The sequence below is a fragment of the Falco cherrug genome, chromosome 8, assembly GCF_023634085.1.
Source record: "Falco cherrug isolate bFalChe1 chromosome 8, bFalChe1.pri, whole genome shotgun sequence".
NCBI lineage: Eukaryota > Metazoa > Chordata > Aves > Falconiformes > Falconidae > Falco > Falco cherrug.
The window spans coordinates 29,485,099-29,507,068 of NC_073704.1; the positions used below are offsets into that span (position 1 = coordinate 29,485,099).

The window sequence follows — 21,970 nt, forward strand, 5'->3', positions numbered from 1 at the left end:
AAATCCAAGATTTGGATTAAAATCATACAACATGAATCATTCATCAGGTCTGATTACGTGTTGTTACTGGTGTTTAGTGACTATCAATAGTGTCTTTAAATGAGGCACAATATTTTGTCAGTTGATTGCCAAAAATACTGACCTGGTATTCAGCTGAGTGGAGTCAGCTCTGCTTATACCTTTTAGAGTAAACTGTTTATTTGCTAACATTAAAGTAGTACAGCTTTTTTTTTTTTTTTTTTAACTCAGAAACTATTAAAATGTTTGCCAAGAGCATTGTTCTTGTCCCTGTTAAATACGATCTCTGAAATATTTAATAATATAGATAATTTTTGCTGAATTAGCACCACCTCTAAGGAGAAGATAGGTGATGGCACATGTTCTTTCTTTTCTACAACGTTTAGACAATGATTATAGTAATGATTTTTATGACCTGATTCCTGTCTCTGGGATTACTGGCATTTCTGCATTGTCTTCAGTTCTTGTCTTACTCTTGTCATGATGGTTGTGATATTTCACACCTGAAGTGTTTAAGCCTGTGAAATTGATTTGGATGAGCCTTTGCCATGTTAGTCCCTTCCCTTCAAAGATAAGAATGTCCTGCTTTTTAATTGCCTATACAAAATGTGATTCAGAGAGAGGTGCTTTCCACTTCACCCAGGGGAGTGGAGCAACAGCTGCTGAAAGATGCTATAGTTGACAGTCCCAGTGGCAAATCGATTTGTTTCTGTGAACGGCACTGTCTTAGGTATTGTGTAACACTTAAATTTATCATTTGAATACAATGCAGCAACCATAGCAACTAGGCTGTTGGAATTCAAGTCCCCAAGTCTAGTTACTTTAAGTTGCTATTTTAAGGTGAGAAATTGGAAATGGCTTGTTTTACAGATTCTTTCCCCCCCCCCCTCCCCTCACCTTGCAGGCTGATCTCTGTGTCCCTCGTTTGAATGAAGGAGACCAGGTTGTACTGATCAACGGCAGGGATATAGCAGAACATACCCATGATCAAGTTGTTATGTTTATTAAAGCTAGCTGTGAGAGACACTCAGGGGAACTTGTGCTCCTAGTTCGACCCAATGGTGAGTGATTTGTACAGAATAATAATAATTATTAAAAATAAATAAATCCACACCTTGCTCTCACTTTCTAACCTCCATTTTGTGTCCTGAGATGGAATGCCTCACATCTTGCTAAGAAAGATCTCTGTTTCTTGAAAAGGGGTTGCAGCAACACAATGTATTGTACAAATCATGATCAATTCCATACTTTTAAGGAGCTGTGCATAACCAGGTGTTGAAAATTAATGGCGAAGTCAGAGATCAAATATTTCTAACAGAGCCAATTTAAGTTTTGTTCTCACTCTCATTAATAAAAATGTCCAGAAAGCTGTATAGAGATTGAAGGTAGTTTCTGAGATTGTTGTTATTCTCTTAAGGAAAATAAAAATCAACCAAACAAATAAAAATCCCTCATCAAACACCCAATGTTTAGATGACTTTGAAAGTTGATATATGCAAGATCCTTCCCTATGTTTTCAAAACAATCCAGAACGACTGGTAACATTTCTACTTAAGGAGGCTTAATAGAAGAAAGTGCTAAAAATGCAGTCTAAATAACAGCTTGTGCACTATATTAATGAAATACACTGTTGGAACATTGCCAGCATATGGTCACTGGATTTAATTCTGCTCCACATCCCAATTATAATACAGTTGCAGAGGAAAATGCAAAATGAAAAATGATGTTATTTAATTGGAATAATTGAAATTACTTTAGGAGAGTACCTCAGCTGCCTCATAGAGATTTTTTTTCCTTTTATTCACTTATTTGTGCTCCCCGCTTACTTACGCTCTCATTCTGTAAGTTGTCTTGCAGATTTTGTGTGCTTACTTTCCTTTTCAGACAAAATTCTTGGCTTTGTTTACAAATTTACTAAAACAGTTTCTGCTTGTGTGTTTATTATCTTTTGTATTCTGGATGAAAACATTTGAGTTGTAGAAGGGAGGAGTTGCCAGTTTCCTCCTTTATGCTCATGGAATATCATTTAAAACAGGGTTTCAAGCAGCATATGTCTGTTACGTATAGTAGAAGATGCATATTATTTTTCAATTTATTTATAGGCAGGGCACACATACAGAATTGATAGTAATGGCATATATTGATGCCATTTTCTCAGGCGGTCTGCACATCTTGCCCTAATTACTGAAGCCTAAAATTGGTTCAAAGTGAAATAAAAGTAAAAATGTAAATGCAACTATAATGATTTTAGAGGCATGATGTGAGAATCTGAGATTAGGGAGTTACATCAGACATGAGTTTTGATCAAAATTTTAGTAGTCAGTGGTGTGCTTTCAACTTAAAATTGCTATTAAAAAAAAAAAGATAGTTTTGTTATGGATGATAATGATCAGTAAAAGCTACTTGTGCTTGCTAATGGGGCTAAAATCAGTGTGCTAAGAAAATGGGTTTTTCTACAGGAGAAACACTTTTTTTTTCTGTTTTAAATCAATGATTTAGAGTTTACTTGCAAACAGCACATTCAGTTAGAGCCTTCATACCTTTATTTGTTATAGCTGTCTATGATGTTGTGGAGGAGAAGCTGGAGAGCGAGCCTGACTTCCAGTACATCCCTGAGAAATCTCCACTTGATGGTGTCCATCAAGATGATAATGCTCTGAGGGAATCCATGATTCAGCTGGCAGAGGGGCTTATCACTGGAACAGTTTTGGCTCAGTTTGATGTGAGTACTGTGTTGCCTGTAGCTGTGTGCAACTTCCAAGTCTTTTGGGACAGTAATTACTTTAAGCAGAGCAGATTTCTGTTAAATTTTAGTAAAGTCAGCATCTTGTAGCAAAGCAGTTGTCTTACGCTGTCAAAAGAAAAATAACAAAAAAAATCCAACCTGATGTAAGTGCAAACATATGGCATAGAATAATCCTAAAACTAGTTTATTTAGTGGGTTTTGTTACAAATTTCTTTACTGATTGCTTACAGGTTTTTGTGGTTATCAGGGACCTATGCTAATAAAATAACTTGAGATGAAGACTGAAAAGTATATACCAAAATATGTGTTCTGTACTCAGACCTTCATTCCAATTCTAAGTTACTGTAGAAACTGAACGACAGCTGAGCTGTTGACTTTTTATGTACGATCTCAGTGAGGGAAGGTAATGTTAAGGTAACCCTTAAGGGTTAATGTAACAATGTCTTTATAAATAGTATATTTTTGATGACATATTTCAAAAGAACAGTGCACTTCCTGTGGGGCCCTAAGGTGCTGAAAGCTATAGTCTGTCTTTAGCGCTAACTTGTGCCTTGATAATATTCCATCTTTAATGCATGAGATCAAGTGACTTAAAGGAGGAAGGAGTTAGTTTGTAAAACACAGCAGCGTGAATTCTGTAAATTCCTCACCAAATGGAGACCTAGCATTATATATTGCAACATATATTTATGAAATATATGTATATACTATTCCTAAGGAACATTGGTAAAATTAACTTACATATATAGAAAAAAAAATTGTCTCAAATTGATGTAAAATTCCTCCTTAACCATACATTTTCAGTCTCCCAAGCAGGTTCAGCGTTTTTAAAGTGTCTTTTAAAGCAGATAATTTCATTGATACTGTTTGCACCACAATGGTTGTGGCAGTGCGTGGCTAAGGCACGAGGGGGCAGGAATCTCTCAAAGGAGATTTTGTGCAGGAGAAGCACAGGGTAGCCCAGGATTCCTTCTACAGTTATTAAAATATGGAAGGATGTCTAGGGAAAAAACCCAGGCAAAACAGCAGCAATGTAGGTAGATGCCTATAAACAAACTGCTTGCCCCAAATCACTGCGTGCAGTGTCGATATCAGCCATTTCTCCAATATTGACTTTTCTCAGGATCATTGTTAGTATGGAAGCTTGAAATCTAATGTTCAGTTTGTCTTTAAACAAATCGTGATGACGTCTTAATTATTTTCAGTGATACCACAGCACAGCTAAATTCGTAGTGTTTTCTTTTGAAAAGTATTTTCATGTGTGTTGAAGCTACCATTGCTCAGTACTTTATGCTCTGCAAAGTACCTCCAGGCAAATAATATGATAACGAGTCTTTTGCATCTATTATGGCCTGACCATGGGTTTTGTCTTTTAGCAATTGTATAGGAAAAAGCCTGGAATGACAATGTCTTGTGCCAGATTACCTCAAAACATTTCCAAAAATAGATACAGAGACATTTCGCCTTGTAAGTATGTTTCTATGTATGTGTGTGCTAAAAGCACTTTACTGTGGTGTAGTAAATAAGTAACATCTTTCTAAAACTTATTTTCAGATGATGCTACACGGGTTATTTTAAAAAGTAATGAAGACTACATCAATGCAAATTATATAAATGTGAGTAGTATTTTCGAAAGAACTTGAAGTAATTTTGCAGTTTTTCAATGGAGAAGTAGATTTAAAAAAATCTTAAATTTAGTTCAGACTAGGACGGCTGATAAACCTGTAATCAGATGATTTGGAATTTATTGTAGATATACTTATTTGCTAATGCTTTGTGGCAGGTGTTTTTATTAATGAAACCAAGAAAAAGAAAAAGTGCTAATAGAAGCTAGCCCTCTACCAGAAGAATTAATTCTTCCTTTCTGATGACTAATGTGAAAGTAGTGTTCAACATCAGTAAAATTTAATCTGGAAGCACCTTTTTACTCCCTCCCCACAGCCCCCCCACCACCCCCCACCACCACCCCCCGCCCCCGCCCCCAGTCAGTAACAACAAAATTACAGCTACTTACTTTGCCTGTCAGGAACAAAAACCAGATTAAATAAAATTCCAAGATCAATATTTTAAAAGCTAGTGTCAGAAACCCACAGACCATGCAATGTTTGCACCTGAATTATTTGCCAGCTGGTCTATTATTTCTTTTTTTGACCATTAATTTTTATTCTGGCAACTACATAGCTGTCAGTTAATATGTGAAGTACTTGGATCTTTGTAATACTTTTGCACGTGAAACACTTCAAGAATTTTTTTTATCTGTACCAGTCCATGTTTACTGACTTACAATAAATAGAATTAATATAGTTGGTGGTTTTTAAATGTATTGATTACTAAATACTATGTTTGATGCCTGAATTACGTTGCTGTAAGAGTTGAAGTAATGACTTTGTCTTGTCTTAGATGGAAATACCTTCTTCCACAATAATAAACCAGTACATTGCCTGTCAAGGTCCATTACCGAACACTTGTCCTGATTTTTGGCAGATGACTTGGGAACAAGGCTCATCTATGGTTGTAATGTTAACAACTCAAGTTGAACGGGGCAGAGTAAGTAAAAGATTTCCTTAAACCCTACTTGCATAATCTTCTAAAAATCTGTTGATGATTAGCCTTTAAAAGATTAGTGGAATATACTATTATGACACAGGTTAATGGTTTTAAACTAAAAGATGGTAGATTCAGACTATATGTAAGGAAGAAATTTTTTATGATGAGAGTGGTGAAACACTGGCACAGGTTGCCCAGAGAGGTGGTAGATGCCACATCCCTTAAACATTCAAGGTCATGTTGGATGAGGCTCAGAGCAGCCTGATGTAGTTGATGTCCCTGGTCATTGCAGAGGGGTTGAATAGAGGACCTTTAAAGGTCCCTTCAAACCCAAACTATTCTATGATTCTGTGACTTTTTTTTCATAAGGGCAGTGCATTCCTAGTATTGTTGGATTGATGACTCTGGCATTTTAAATCTTCTGTTATTGTTAATGTGGCTGATACTTAAACTTTGTTTAGTTCTGAAATATATTGAAGCCTTCACGTATTTCTTAAAATATTTCTAGGTTTCTTTGCTTGATTACTCTAAAGTAAAAAGCAACAAGAATTTACTTTCATAAGATTTTTTTCTTTAAATTTCAAAGGAAGGAACTCCAAGAAGTTTCATCAGTTTTTATCGATTAGTTCTCTGATAAGTAGGAGATTAATTTTTTAAGGCAGCCTAACACAGCTCTGTAGTGTGTTAAGATCCCATGCCTGGGTGGCTGTCTTTAAGAGAATCCTTGATAAGCCTGAAAGCTAAAATTTTTCATAAAATCTTCTTCTGTGGATATAACCATCTGTTTAATCATATGAAAGAGTCATTGTCCTTTAAGTCATTTTCATACAAAAATGTGTAAAAAGAGAGTACTGGTAATGAAGTAATTAGAGTTATAAATTACTAAAAATAATCGTGTATAGTGCTGTAAAAGGCCTTGGGTGTATTTTGTGGTTTGTTTTTTGGTATTGTTTTTGAGCTATAGCTTCTCCTTAATAGCTTTGTTTATTATGTAGCTTTGTCCTTTGGAGACAGGCAAAACAATCAAATGTGGTCATACACACAGTGGAGTTCCAGAGTTACTGGGTTTATAGTCTGGAGCATTGACAGTAGCACTGGCTGATTGAGCGTGTGGACAGAAATGATGGTCTGGCATAGTAGTTTAATGAAACTTCTCCACATTCAGGTTTTCTTTTGAAGATAGATTTATAGTAGGTTGTAGGTGTTCTGATCAGTTCAGACTGTAGTTCAGCTGTCTGTATATATTCTAACTTTTTAATAACCATATATTTGCTGGGAGGTCAGGCCTCTCTAATTAAAATAATTGAAGCAGAATTGCAGTGTTTTTAAACGTTTTTTCAGTGACTCAATGTTTGCATGATGCTGCCTGCTCCAAATAAACATGATTAGAGGGAATTTCAGTACAAGTGCCCTTTTAATTTAAGTTTTCTTTGCAGATCTGCTAAGAACAGACTTGCAATAGCAGTTCTCTGAGGTTCCCCCACCCCTTCAGTAATGATATTTGTGGAGTTCTTCGGAGAGCTGCTTAATAATGAAATAAAAGGACTTATCTGTCTTATACCCATAGGCAGACTCCCTGCTCTAAAGCTGATCATGAGGCTACTGACATCACTATCCCACTGCATGCCAGGATGTCTCAGTGGAGCAGGAAGTCTGCAAATCTGGCTGCTTTTAAAGAATCGCCAGGTGGGTTGGAAAAATAAAAGTACACTTGAGCTGAAATGACCTCTGTAATTAGGCATTTAAGCAATATATCTGAAAACTTTAGTGTTTGAAGTATTCATTCACATTTGATGACTTGACCAAGAACCTTTGAAGTCTACCATCTGCATCCCCCTGATTTCTGCATTAGTTTAGCAATTTTTATTTTTGCTTGTCACCTTTTTTTCCCCCCTTTGTTCTTTTCTCATATAAATGTGCTTTGAGAAAATTAGATTAGGATTTTGGAGGTCAGAAATGTTTATAAAGCAGCATCTTTTTCACTCAAGTCTTAAGATGGAATATTTATATATATACTTTTTCTTTTTAAATTGTAACAAAAGTTAAAGGCATCCATCTTCAGTTAAACTAACCTCAAGAGCTGGTGCATGTGTTCTCTTGAAAAGAGAACCAGGAAATCTCTGTGATACCTTGTTTTATAAACAATTAAGTAACACAGTCAATTTGGTAAGTAAATTAATAGTTATTGCAAAACGATCAAAATAGTCTTTAACAAAAGCATAAGGAACTGGAGAGAATGAAAATAATATGCTGTGAATTTAAACACAGGCATCTTTAAAAATGTGTTGACCTTAGGTTAAATGCCATCAGTACTGGCCAGAGCCATCAGGAAGCTCATCATATGGGAATTTCCAGATTACCTGCCATTCAGAAGAAGGAAATCCTGCTTATGTCTTTCGAGAAATGACATTGACTAATCTAGAGGTAAAATCATAATATATTTTTAAGTATTAAACTGTGGAAACCTCACAGACTAGCTAAAACCTGTTCAGACTTTCTTTTCAACTTTGCGGCATATCCACATAAGCGTTTATTTCTAGAAGCCTTTAGAAAAATACTCATACTGCCACATACTTATAGTATAAAATCTGCTTATAGAATGATAAAAAACCTTTTTCTAGCAAAATAGCACAAAGTTTCAGTTTCCATAATCATATTAATGGGATTTAAATCGCACTAAAGATGTATTATTTGTCTTAAAAGTCTTTGTTGGTGTCTTTCATGCCCTAGCCAAAGAAAAAGAGTAATTAAAGAAGTTGAGAAACTTGTGATTCCCTTGATATTTTCAAAACATGAGACCGTAGAGGTATTTCATTATTGCAACTGAAAATCTGTCTTTGTAGAGGCAAAGAGTTCTTAATAATTCCATCATGAAGGGTACGTGCAAGTAGATGGAAGATAAATCCTGCTGAGAGAAAGATGAATTGGGATTGGTGGCTACATGTAAACAAGGACCTTCTCAAACGTGCATTTTGTGATTTTCAGGGCATCTGTAGTTTTCAGAGACTCCTTAGCCAGCATTTCAATCTCAGAAGAGTTTGGAAATGAGTATCTGGAATTTAGTTCATGTACTCATTTCTCACTGTTTGGGCTACCAGCTGAGACGCTGGGTGTATAGAGCTGCCTTTTAGTCAGTTTGGAGTTAAAATTCCTTCCCTGTGTCCTGTTGAGACATTTGCTTATTTGTTATCAGTAGTGGAATCTCTCAAAATTATTCTGTGCCTAGAAGTTGTTTAAAGTGCAGTAACTCCTGTTCTTTGAAATGCTACTTTTATACTGATTTTAAGGCCTGTCTTCTCCGCTAACCAGAGGCAGATTGTGTTAGTAGAGCAAGGGGCAGGAGGAAGTAGAAAACAGTGATTTTGCATCTTCTTTGTAGTTTAGTACACTGGATAAAATTGAGATGCAGATAAAGCCAAGACAATGCTGCTGTTCACATGGGGTCTGAAAGTTTTTATGTCTGAAAGTACTGCCTCTCCCCACCCTACCCCAATTCTGTCATTTGATCTAGTAAGACAGTTCCTTTTTCTGTTAAATTAGTTTTGCTAAAAATTTGATCACCTTCTTGTGCATCTAGTGTTCAGATACATCATTGATATCCTTGAATTGCTTTGCTATTACATGGCATGTATTTTTTTTTAACCTGTTGAAAATGCAAACATTTGTGGATTGCCTTTTTTGTTTTTAAGAAAAAAAGAAAAATCTAAAATCTGGGATGAGCAATATTTAACACTAATAAAGTGCTACTAGTTGCCTGAAGCCACTTCTATGACAAGTACAAGTTGCTGTAAATGTACCATTGATACTTTTTTAAATTTTTTTTTTGGCTTTATTTTTTTTAACGGGACCTGATTTAATGTTGAATAAATTTCATCTTTCTGCTTAGAAAGAGGAAAGCCGCCAATTAACCCAAATCCAGTATATAGCATGGCCTGATCATGGGGTTCCTGATGATTCCAGCGATTTCCTGGATTTTGTGTGTCTTGTGCGAAAGAAGAGGGCTGGCAGAGAGGAACCTGTTGTTGTTCATTGCAGGTATCCATTTTTTCCCAACTAAAATTATTTATCATCAAATATCGTTTCTGTGCTTTTTTGTTGAAATAAACATTTAATTGTATCTACTTTGGGGAGGACATTTAAATTAAATAGTTACTGAAAATTGTATCACATTTCGATAAGAAAAACTGAGTATCTACATACATTGAGCTGTGCAGGGATGTTGTTTTGGGACTTTTTTTTTTGTTTACACTTTAAATGCTTGTCTAACAGTCTGTGTAATAATTCTGGGAAATGTCAAAAGATACTGAGGAATCCTTTCCTCATGGTGACTGTTCTACGAAACTCCAGAATAGCAGTATAAATAATCCATAGCAGAAATTGTGGGTGGTATATGCAATGATTAAATAAAAGACACTTTCAAGTCTGCAGTCTTAGGCTACATGATATTTTGATACATACATTAAGATGACACATTTTCCTCAACAATTTACTTGTGTCATAAATTAAAATAACTCTTATCAGATTTTTATGTACACATGAAATGTGTTTGTTTTTCTTGTCAAGTAGTTAATAATAGCATTCTACAATCCTATAGTAAATTCCAAAATCTTAATCCTTTAAAACACCTGATTAGTAAACTATAATAATCCATAATGCCAAATGTCTTCAAATGAACATGTGCTATACCAATTCTTGATGAACGGTTCTGTGAATAAATTTGAACTCTAAATTCCTGATTACTCCCCTGTCATTGTTCCTGAGTCAGGTGTGCATTGTTCCTGTTTCAGAGACAAGCTGAGAGTTTTAAGGGATAAAATAAGTTTAAAGACTATGTAATCCACAAGTAAAGAAGGTATTTATTGAAGAAGATGAAAGAAAAATGTTTTCTCTTTTTAATGCTTTGTGTATCAGAAATTGTATTTATTGGTTTTGCTTGCTTTTCTGCTTTATGCTGAAATATATGTCAGGGTATATTTTATTAACTATGGAAACCAGTAGCAGAATGCCACTGTCTTAAATGATACTATATTGCTCTTTAACTTTCATTATTGATGTTCTTCTGGTCGATATATTTGTGAGCAAATAATGAAAATATCAAACAAATACAACTTGTACAATATAAAGTGGGCAAGTATGCAGAGACACTGGCAGAACAACTTTGGAGAGTATGAACAGTTTAATTCATCTCAATGAGTCATCAATTCAGCTCCACAGATAATTTCAGTACCAACATTGATAACAGTTTAATCTTTCACAGAAGAGACAGAATATCACAGTTCAACATAATTTACTTAATTGACCTAACTTGGTGGCTGTTGGGAAGCATAACCAAATTCCACTAGTTAGTCAAGCTGAAGGAGCCCAGGGTTCTTCTCTGTTGTGCGTACACACTATTTTTAACATCTGTTCAGTGTAATAGGACAAGGCATTAGTACAACAAAATGGTGAAACTTGTTTTCAGAACTAAGCCACCAGCTTTAGTGTGTGGGAAATCCAAGTAGCTAGTAGAGCACACTATTCTTTTGTGCAATAGTAGTTTAAAAACAAAACCAAAAAACCCAGAAAGATAAAAAGCAACAAAACCTTTAAGAAATTGGAAACGTTTTTGTTATGAACTACTTAAAACATGAATTTCTAAGCTTGTGTTCATGTGTTTTTATTTTCACACGGCTCCTACTAGTTCAGTTGAACAGTTTCTAATTTTTGTCTAGGTGTGATGGTGAGCCACCCATCCTGTCCATGTCTTTCGTGATTTTCATGTCCTGTGTCAGTGTTCCCCTCCACCAGTCAGTGACTTATTTTTCCAAGCTGAAAAGTCCTAGTCTACTTCATATTTATCATATGGAAACTATCACACTTTCCATTGTTGTTGCCCTTCTTTGAATCTTTTGAAGTTGTAAAATGAGTCATTAGGTTCTTTGAACAGATACTGCTCCTGTTTGGGTTTGGTAAACCATTCTGCATATAAATTCTGTACATATAAACCACTATTGAATAATCGCATATAACCAGTACATTGACCTCTTGTCATAAAATTCTCATGGCATCCCTGAAATATATAGTAGTATTAATGCCACCTTCTGGGCAAAGATTTAAAGTAGTAGATTGGCCAGGGTTAATTAGAAGTTATGCTTCAAAATCAGAACAATTAAGTTTCAAAGTTTGGAATGTTTATATTAATTAATTTAGAAGCACTTTCATTTATAGACTGAAATACTAGCTGAGTTGAGAAGGTGTTGGGTATTGAAAATATGGATTTGGTCTTGTCTTCAAATATGGAGAAACATTGGTTTTCTATTTCAAAAGCGTAACAATTTTCTTGAATATGAAGAATCTGAATTTGAAGCTGATAATCAAGTTCAAGGTTAAAAATTCAATTGTTTAAGGATTGCGATTTGTGGAAAAGTGTATATATATGTAAAACAATGCAGATGAATCTGTAGACGTGTTTTTAAGCTAAAGATGATTCGTGTAGGCTCTCTTAGACATTTTTCCATTCTGAGATGTATATGATGCGGTTCTTCCTTGTATTGGATGGGATTGCTATTACATGTTCCTTTTCAAGCTACACAAGTTAGATCTCTAGTACTTTTTAATATTAAGAAAATTATCATTACTGTCATCCTCCAAAGGTTTCTAGTAATTGTTCTATTCCTTATTCTGAAATATGAAGGTATGGATCACTTCAAGAACATGAACATGGTTTCATCAAGCCAGCCCAACATTCTAGTGACCATCATTCCAGTAATGGTCAAATTGACACCAAGCGCACAGTGTATGCTAGGAATCTCTGTGTTTTGTAATCATCTGGATATCAGTATGATTTATAATATGGTATGAACAGATACTTGTTTGTAAATCCTGCTCAAGTGAAAGGCTGGGTTAAGACAGTCTCCAAAGGATTGACAATTCTGTGCTGATTTTTTTTTTTTTTTTTTTGCTCTGTTCAAGCAGGATGGAGGCTTCCAGTGACACAATCTGTCTAACCCTACTAGTATTATGGGAATCATAACTATCATTCATTGAGAATTCTTGAGAAGGAAGGTCTTTAAGTATGAACTATATTCCAGACACTTTGTTTCACTTTCCATTTTGGGTTTTTTGTTGGTTTTTTTCAGTGCTGGGATTGGACGGACAGGAGTTCTTATCACTATGGAGACAGCTATGTGTCTCATTGAGTGCAATCAGCCTGTTTATCCATTAGATATTGTAAGAACCATGAGAGATCAAAGAGCCATGATGATCCAAACACCTGTGAGTATCATACTTGCTGTTCTGTTGCAGAAGAATAATTTCCTATTACCTAGTCGTATCATTAGATGGATTTTTAATCTACTTGCTGTTTGGTCATATTGCACAGAGGTCATCTTTACCCAGTGTAGCTGTAGCCTTGGCTCCAGGCAGGAGTAAATTGCTGAGGTTATTGGAAAGGATAAATTCTTTAAATTTCTACAAATAAACCTTGAAAAAAGCAGCAGCTGATTCAGAAATACCTGGCAATTCATATCAAAAAGGGCCATTTTTTGGTAGTGTAAAAATCACTCAGCAGAGAAAGCAGGAGTCTCATTCCAGGTGTTAAGAATGGGAGTAGTGTTAAAAGGTAAAAACAGAAAGATTGAAGACACGCAAGAAACATCTTCAGTGATGCAATTCAGTGATTTCATTATAATTAAGGCAAAAAAACCCAACAAGCCTTAACTCTGCCCTGTAGTGACTTAAAGGGAAATAATGAGAGAAATAATATTTTTAAAAATCAGTGTAATTAAATCTGATGTGAGATATATCAAAGTAACTTTAAGTTTAGTCTAAAGAAAAAAAGTGACTTGCCACCAGGATTCTTTTGGTGCCTTCACATCTGATACATCTTAAGATGCTGGAATTTTTCCTGGAGCTATAATATTTGGAGATTTTTGAGATAATTGCAATGTTGCTTTAATGTGTGATATTTCAGAACTCTAAAAGTTTTAGAACAGATTTAGAAACATTTTATTTGTATCAGTCAGATGTTGCATATCTCTGAGGGTAGTTTGTGTTTACATTTTTTAAAAATACCTAAAAAGGGTTAAAAGATGGGTCTATGTTGTCTTTTTTTTTTTTAAAAAAAAAAAAAAAAGAGGCTTGGAGTCTTGATTGTTCCAGGCTTTGAACAGTTCAACTTTTTTTGAATCAGTAATTAGTTTTATAGTTTACTCATAGGATATATAATTTAAAGAGAAAGTATTTTGAAAGAGGAAAGGGACTAGGGGACAGTATTAAATCTCTCCCACAATTACCTGAAGGTAGGTAGTTACTGTATTAATTTTCATGTCCCTGCTGCTATTCCTCTAATCAAATTTGAATAAACCTTTTGTGCTCTTCAGAGAGTATTCAGACTGACAAAAAGTACACATGGGCATCCATTTCTAGGTCATCTGTCATTCAGTGCTGCTGTCCAGTATTCATGTTCCCCTAAAAAAAAGTTGTATCATTTAGCTAGCTAGGAAAGATGAGGAAGATGATGACCATACATGAAAAATAACAAAGGATGTCTCTTGCTGTTTGTGGTGACTGTACAGTATGAATAGCATATCTGTCTAGCATACGTAGAGAGGAAGAGAGTTTTATTAGTAAATGTAGGATGTGCAGTGGTAAGGGGTTTAACTTCGGTGAAACTCAGGCGTTTACTGCATCAGAGGGAGAAAGGATAATAGAAGACTTAAAGTGCTTTTCTTTAAGATTTCATAAAGATCAGCGATTACAATTTCTGCTTTGGCACGCTCTTCCCGATTTTGTGTATCTTGAAAGATTCGTTCAGTGACCACAAGATGGCCCTACGGGTGGGTGTCTGTTGGAGAGTGCAAAGTCTCCTTCGGTAGCACTGGAAGCAAAATAAGTATTTTACACAAATATGTATAAATTTAACTATTTTAGTATTCATGCAACAATACAGTAAATAATGATTCTGTTACTAAATCTGTTACTGTGCCCATTTAAGATCTGACATCACTAATCACTCCATGCAGAGGGATATTACAGGACACTGAAAAGGAAAGCATTCTGGCTTTCTGACCAGCATATACACTGTTATGCAGTATTCAGTGTTAGTCATGGTCTCTTACAAAATAGTGATTTTATTTAATTTTATTGTCATTATATTCCAATTTGATTACTATTTGGGTTTTTTAACTATTATTTGTGTAAAACAAAATATTACTGATGTCTGTGTATGCAGGTGCGAGACTTGAATACATTGGCTAAATGTATTAAATATCTAAAACATTATATAATGTTTAGAAACTGGACTTCTGGCTTTTTAAAACATGGAACAATTTTCTTCTTTATGAAATTCTGAGACGGAGGTGCCACTAACATGCCAGAATTAATGTATGAAAAAGTGCTTTGAAACTATGTCTTCTAAATCCCAAGTGCATGAAAACCTCAGGTCAGTGAAACTTCAGCAGTGAAATGAAGAGCAGAAGATTGCAAAATAAGTGATGTTGTAATAATAGTGCTGGTTTTGTGGGTATGACTTTTGGTATGTATTTCAAATATGCCATTCATCCCATTTTTCTGCTGAGAAGCAAGATGTTCTAATATAAAGTTCCTGTTGCTTTGTGCTTCTTAAAGTAACTTTGAAGCACAGTTCTTGGCCTGTCAAAGAGAATGGGATGGGGAAATCTTAGAGTCCTTTTCTGCTTCCAAATGACATGCTTCAATTACATTTCTTTTCAATTTACTGAATCTGCTTTCCTTTTCAGAGTCAATACAGATTTGTATGTGAAGCTATTTTGAAGGTGTATGAAGAAGGATTTATTAAACCTTTACAACCATCACTGCATAAGTAAAGAGCAAAAAAACATAGGATATCAATTGAGGAATCTTGTCCTCTATAATGAACTGGCAGCATTCGTCGTGCCGTATTACTGCTTGCAGGAAATGATAGTGAAGTACAGCAAAGAATTGACAAAGGACTTTGAAAACTTCAGCACTGTTGCACTTTACGTTGAAACAAAATCAGTCTCTGAAACTCTTCTAACCTTCATATGTTTGAAGACTTTATTTTCGTGCTTTGCTCCAAACAAACCATAAACTGAAAGAACTAATTGTGTTCAGGGTAATCTACGATATTTCATTGTAGTGCCATATACTGCGCTTCTGGTTGAATTGCTACAAACAAGGCTTGGAATTATTTCACTCTGTTTTACACCCGTGTCTCTTAAAATGAAAAACAAATGAAAAAACACACTAAGCCATGGTCTTTTTCCAGTGCTAGGTTTATTTACTATGTACAGAATCTCACTGTTTTGTTTTTTACAACATTAGCAATATTGCCGATACTAGATAGATACACACTGCCTACTGATGCAGCACACTTAGTCCTACACCCTTACTAGAGACCAGCTGGTTATTAGAGGAAAGCTGGCGTCTGTGTTAACCCAGCAGTAGCTGCATAATGCCCACTTACCAGCATCTTGTACAAAATAATAATAATAATGATAACAATAAAAATAATAATAAAAAAATAAACAGCATTTCTTTGACACAGCTTGTGTGTCATACACTGGTGTATTCTGATTCGTGTGACAAGAGTACGTGATGGGAACTAGTGCATGCATTATGTCTTAACCCCTTAAGTGCCTTGAGACTTACAGCGTACATCCAGTGAAAGGCACTCATGATTCTGTGGGGGTGGTATTGTCCTGTCATATTTATCTTAATGGGTTCAGATTTTAAAAACGGCCCTTGGTGCTTGGAATGTGTTACTGCAAGGGGTCATGGAAATACCATTCCCTCTTTCCTTATACAAGTACCTGCGTGCTATTCTCGGTAGCAAAAGCACCTCTGCCAACTTAATGAATGAGCATTGTATGCTGCTGTATTGTAACTATGTGAAAAATCTGACACATTCCTTCATTCCTTCCAACTAGTAACTTACTAGCAGCTTACTATGAAATGCTGGTAGGTCATTAGGAACTGATACAATGTTTTATCCTTCTATTGAGAATAGCTGTCTTACTTGATTAGAACATAACTCTTTAACAGCACTGATAATTAAGTTGAACTTACAATCAGATGTGATTTAGTTCCATCATCTCTTAACCAATTAAGTCCTCATAGTTGATTTCAAGCCATGTTCGTACAGGTCTGCCTTTTATTTAATTGTTTGAGTGGGGGGAAGGGAGGAGAACACTATGAAGTTTTCCCAGAACTTTATTTTAATTCCATAGTGACCCCAGTCCCCTTCTGTTATGCTTGTGCAAAATTGTTCCAGTTGATATGGGTTGCTTCTTACTTAATTTGGTAGAAGATGTGTAAGAAATATCTGTCTGATACAGTATCTGAACTCGTTCTAAAGATACATAAATGTCCCAGTTTTTTAACATTTTTCCAGTATAGGAAAAACAAGTCAGAAGCAAGGTATCCAGTGTAATATACTGTAAGAAAAAAATCAGTCACTTCTTTGACTGCCCTGTGACAACATAACTTTGTACCCTCTATTTAAAAGTTTTAATTTATTGTATTGGTTTCCTGAAAATGTTTATCCAGTAAATCTTGTTGTAAGCTATATAGAGCATAGAATTAAAATGGAAAGTTCTACACTAAATAATTTTTAACTATCAAAGAATTATATTATATAATATACTGTGTTCTATGGACATTTGAAAGAGATCAGCTATGAATTATTAAATGAGAAGGGATTCAGACAAAGTGAAATCCTGGCTTATGACTTCAGTGATAAATGTGAACCACAATGCCAAATGGAAGATAGAGTTTTAAATATTTTTAGAAAACAAAATAATATTAGGTGGTCTGTGGCCCTGTTACTTACATTTCTAGGTTTGATGCTTAAATCGATATTATCCCTCAGTGAAAAATTAATCTTACAAGAATCTCTGGATCTGATAAACTGAAAAAGAGAAATAAGGTAGCTTTAATCTCAGTTTTAGTTAAAGCCATTTGCAACAAAACAAAATTCTTCTTTAGAATTCTTCTTTAACTTCCACGTGATGAGATTATTAGCTGAGACGCTGGCTAGTTGGAAGGTTATTTTAAACTCAGCACTTACAATTAATCCATTTTATTGAAATAAATTTTCTTCAAGTTGTAAATGAAAGTAGCATTTGCCCTTTTATTCGGAGGGAAAACTGAAATGGAGTTTATAGCAACATTATATAGTGTTGGTATGTCACATATTTAAATATTCTTATGTAAAGTTGCCAAAGCAATTTGAGTTCAAAAGACCCATTTATACCACAATTAAGTGTGGGATATGTATTGGTCATCTGTCATTACTGCTTTGATTACAAACAGAGGCAAAAATAATTGCTCTCTTCAAAATCCTGCTCTGCACTGACTTAAACTGATTTGTAATGTATATAACTAGTTGCACTGGGAAAAAAATTGGAAAAAAGTAACTATTCTTAGATAATTGGCCATCAGGGACTCAGTGGCTTTTTGGCTTCTCCAAATCCAGGATAGTGGTAACCAAAACCTGATTGAAAATAAAGAGAAATAAAAGGGAAAGAGAATAGCATTGAAGCCTTTCTGCACCATAAATCATTTGTTCAAATGTTCCTACCTGTTGTGGTATAAATGGCCTTTAAAATATTTTTATATGGCCAAAAAAAGCTGAACTGCTAAATATTTTACTTTGGGTTATGAAGATCTGTATCATCCTTAAGAGTTTTTAAAAGAAGTTTTTGTATGTTTCATGCTGTACAAAACATGAATGTATCTTTCAGACATAATGACCTATAGACCTATATGTGATTGGTGTTATGACTGTTGGATTTTATGAATAATTATTTTCATACCATTTGATTAGGAAAAATATTGGGTGGGTGTGGGAAAGAGTATGTTTGTAACACTTCCATAGTACGAATCCAGTTAAAAAAAAAAAAAAAGAAAAAAAAATATTCATTGTAAATAAGAGCAATATTCTGACAATTTTGTGCCAATGTATAATGTTAAGACTTTTGTTTTCCTGTTAGGTTCGGATTGAAAACTACCACTACCATCTCTTGTTTAAAGTGGATTTTTAAGGGTTTTTTTAGTAGAAAGACATGGGGCTCTAGTGGGGGCTTTGAGTGTTTTGGGGGCATTTTTTATTTTTGCTAGATATGAAGTAAGATGCAGGTGTTGATTAATAAACCACCTACAGATTGTCAGCCAATCCACTCTGAGAAATACTGCTTTAGATATACCAGATGACTGAGCTGAAGAATTCATTTATGCTGAATTTGGAAGCATTTGTTATTTTAAATAACTTGCAAGTCTTAAACAGTAAAATACTGCTTTTATGCATTTTATTTTTATATATTTTTTCCCAGTTATGAAAAACAGGAAGCCTGTGGGGTTTTCTTCTCACTAGAGTTAATGCTGTCTGATGTTTCTTCCACATTTCTCTGTTAAGTCTTGAAAGCTTATGTCCCGTATAGGTAAAGCGGTACCACTTATAGCATCTCTGATTACAGTCTGGCACACCATCTTTTAGAGAAAGCAGTTGGGAGATACAGGAACATGAGGAGTTTGTTACGGAACCTGTGTAGCCGGCAGCTTTCCCTGGACACCTTCCAAAAAGCTTTGTGGTACCCATAGAAGGGCCCAAATGCAGCGGACCTGCTGCAGTTGCACTGCCCAGGGAGACGGGAGGTAGGGAAGGTCTGGCATGGAGTTGCTGGAGCTGAACTGTGTGATATTTCTATGCTTCTGCAGTGTGTGTGCAGGTGTGTGGGTGACGTTTGATGGCTCAGGGAATTAGCATGAGCATGAAAAACTATGGATCCACCAATTCCCAAAGCATGTTGTACAATGTGTATGCTGTAGTTTTGACTGTAGGGCTACTATGCAGGTAATCTTCAAGACCCTCGGCCCTGAGGATAAAAGGGAGGGATTGGGTTATCATCCAAATTAAAATTTTGCATATTTGGACTTCCACAAAGTGCAGGAATGATGCCCTCTAATGTCAGTTGCAGTCTTTTGGTAGCTCACATCTTGGGTTCCCACTTGCCTGGGTGTATTTGTGAATTTAAGTACCCACCTTTTCTCTTGAGACCGGAAAAGCTCTTTTCCATTACTTTTAGTGCTAGGATCCAAAATCAAAATCTGGTAAAAAGATATTCATTGATTAGATGTGGATCTTGCATGAAATTGCAGGGATTATGAGTGTTGATTGGGAAGCTGTTACAAGGGGAAAATGGTTTGTTTGTTTCAGTGTAACTGTTCTGTCCAGTCTGTATTATCCCACTGCAGTTATAAATTGAAACTGATTTTATTATTTTTTTTGCGTTTTTGTTTAGTGGTCTGCAAAGGAGGCCAGCTTGTTATCAGTGGATTCTACCTCTGTGCTGGCTGTTACCATGAGCATGCATCTTTCCAGTTCATAGGGCTTCTCTAGCTACAAGTTTTTAACTGGTGCGTAAGCTGTAAGCTCTTGACTGTTGGCTTTGGCATGTTGTACTGATTGAGAGCTCAGTGGTAAAAACTGCAGAAAAATCACTTTATAAAAAAAATGCTGAAATTTTCAATTAAAAATATAGGACTTTTTGATTTCTTTCAACAAGTAGCCTCATTTAAAACAAAACTTGCCACTAAAATATCTAGCATTCTAGTCTGCTATAGCATGAACTATGGTTTTGCAGACTGGCTGACAGTTTGTTGGTTGTGTTATTTTGTATTTAGCAAGCTTATGTTTTTTAAAGGGTAATTTTTTTCAAAGTGTTTTGATGTTTGAATAGTAGCACTTTATTTCATGCTTACTACTGACTGAACTATTGGACAAAATGAATTGGGTTTGGAGAGAGATGTTTAATGGGTCTCTGTACAGAGATTATTCAGATTACACCCTGGTACGAATGCTTTCTATTGTTCCAGCCATTTCTGGTTTGTTGTTCATGTATTTATGAGGGATTGTCAGAAAATGGATATTAATAAGGTATTAATAATTCTACCATCTCATTTTTCCTGTTTTAAAAAGAATATAAAGCCTTGCATTTGAAAAAAAAAAAAAGGTGCAAATAGAAACTACAGGGTACTTGTAATTTTAACTCTGTGATCTCTCTCAGCTAGCTGCAGATTAGGTATTGTTTACTGTAAATGTTTCTGCTAAGCATTATTTTTAACATTAGATCAATTACCTGGAAATCAGTATTTTTTTTTACTTAACTTATTTGAATTTTGATAACTAAAGGTAATGCACAACGAAGTTTAAAGAAGTTGTCACCCTTTTACTCCTAGGCCAGGGGCCTAAGACATGAGTGAAAGGGTTAAACAGTTTACATTAAGCTGTTGTTTTCTTTAACTAGAATATATCCACAAAGACTAGACTATAAACGATCCAGTGCAATTATCTCAGTACATTGGGGTACCACAGTAACAACCCATAATAATCTTACAGGAAAATTAAGGTAAGAAAACAAAGGTTGTATTTTATCCAGCATATCTGGATTTGTTTTCCATTTGCTTTGGTTTGTTTACCAGTGATCCCATTTTAACCAGTCAATTTGGCAGGGCTGTTTGTGTAAGGTTTGGGGGTTTTCTGTAACAGGTGCTATACTGTGTGTAAATATAAAGGGAAGAATATTATGTAGATCGTTATTAACAATCAGATGGTGGCAATATTTTTTGCTAGTTACTTCTGGTAATTGATTTGCATTTCCAGCTGCGGCTTTCAGTTGCCAAATTTCATCTCAGTTTCGTACTGCTGAATGATGGACTGCAAGTGTGAAGTAAATCATCTCGGAGTTGAATAGCTCTTTTGTTATATACTAACTCTTGTGTATCTTTATTAATGTTGGGGGGATGGGAAGGTTCTTCCCCTAAGTTGACTTTTGCCTATAAATTTGTTTAAAAGCACATGAGGGAGGGGGAGGAAAAAAAAAAAAACCCACAACTAAATGCAACATCTTGGCTAAACAGCCAGGGTGATTAATTGAAAATGTTGGAAACTTGAAATTGGTCAACACTGGACAATGTGAAAATAAATTCAGCTTTTGTCACTGCAGCTACTGTATGCTTTAAAGGGCCTTATGTATTTGTTCTCATTTTGATAAAATGAAATTTCTTGCCATTAAAATGATACACTAACTTCTACCGAAAACCAGCAGTTCCCAGGATAAATATGCTAATTAACATTTAACAAGTCTTGTTTTAGTCTTAAGTAAAATTTCATTCTATTATGTGAAAAAATGCTGTTATGCATATTTTGTGGATATATTTAATTTCAGTTGACAAATAGTTGTTCTAGGTACAGACTTGAAATATATATATAGTTTACTTGTGGATCTTAATTGTTTAATTGCAAAATAAAGATGTGCTTTAGTAATTTAATTTTTTGCGATTTTCTTGTCACTCTACACACTGTTTTGCTGTGCTACTTTTATATGCTTCTGATGCCAAATAATGTTCATCTTGTGTTTTACTTTTTGACATTGTATGTCATAAATACAGCCCCATGGATTTGAGTACTAGGAGAGGATGCTATATTATCAGGAATGAAATTGTTGGGTACAAATAAGCATGAGAGTATCAACCAAAGTTTTTTACCTGAAACCATATACTGCAGGTTTTGCACTAATGGCAGAATAACTCTTTATTGATCTTTTATACAGTGAGTGTTTTGGAGACAGTGTTCAACAGAGATTATAGTCTGATCGCAAACAGGACATGAGGAATAGTGAT

General features: G+C 35.1%; 1 protein-coding gene across 3 annotated transcripts in view; it reads left to right on the forward strand.

Moving 5' to 3' along the window:
- PTPN4 (protein tyrosine phosphatase non-receptor type 4) overlaps nt 1-21,619 on the forward strand; it is a 118,328-nt gene extending 96,709 nt beyond the window's left edge. For 2 of the 3 annotated variants that reach the window (XM_055718371.1, XM_055718372.1), the window contains exons 19-27: nt 923-1,079; nt 2,574-2,740; nt 4,141-4,231; nt 4,319-4,380; nt 5,165-5,311; nt 7,607-7,735; nt 9,198-9,346; nt 12,430-12,565; nt 15,049-21,619. In XM_055718371.1, coding sequence (XP_055574346.1) covers nt 923-1,079; nt 2,574-2,740; nt 4,141-4,231; nt 4,319-4,380; nt 5,165-5,311; nt 7,607-7,735; nt 9,198-9,346; nt 12,430-12,565; nt 15,049-15,135 — 1,125 coding nt within the window. In that variant the 3' untranslated portion in view covers nt 15,136-21,619. Of the gene's footprint in view, nt 1-922; nt 1,080-2,573; nt 2,741-4,140; nt 4,232-4,318; nt 4,381-5,164; nt 5,312-6,878; nt 6,998-7,606; nt 7,736-9,197; nt 9,347-12,429; nt 12,566-15,048 lie in introns of those variants that run through there. The other variant, XR_008733530.1, reaches the window with a different exon arrangement.
- Nucleotides 21,620-21,970: the final 351 nt, after the last annotated feature.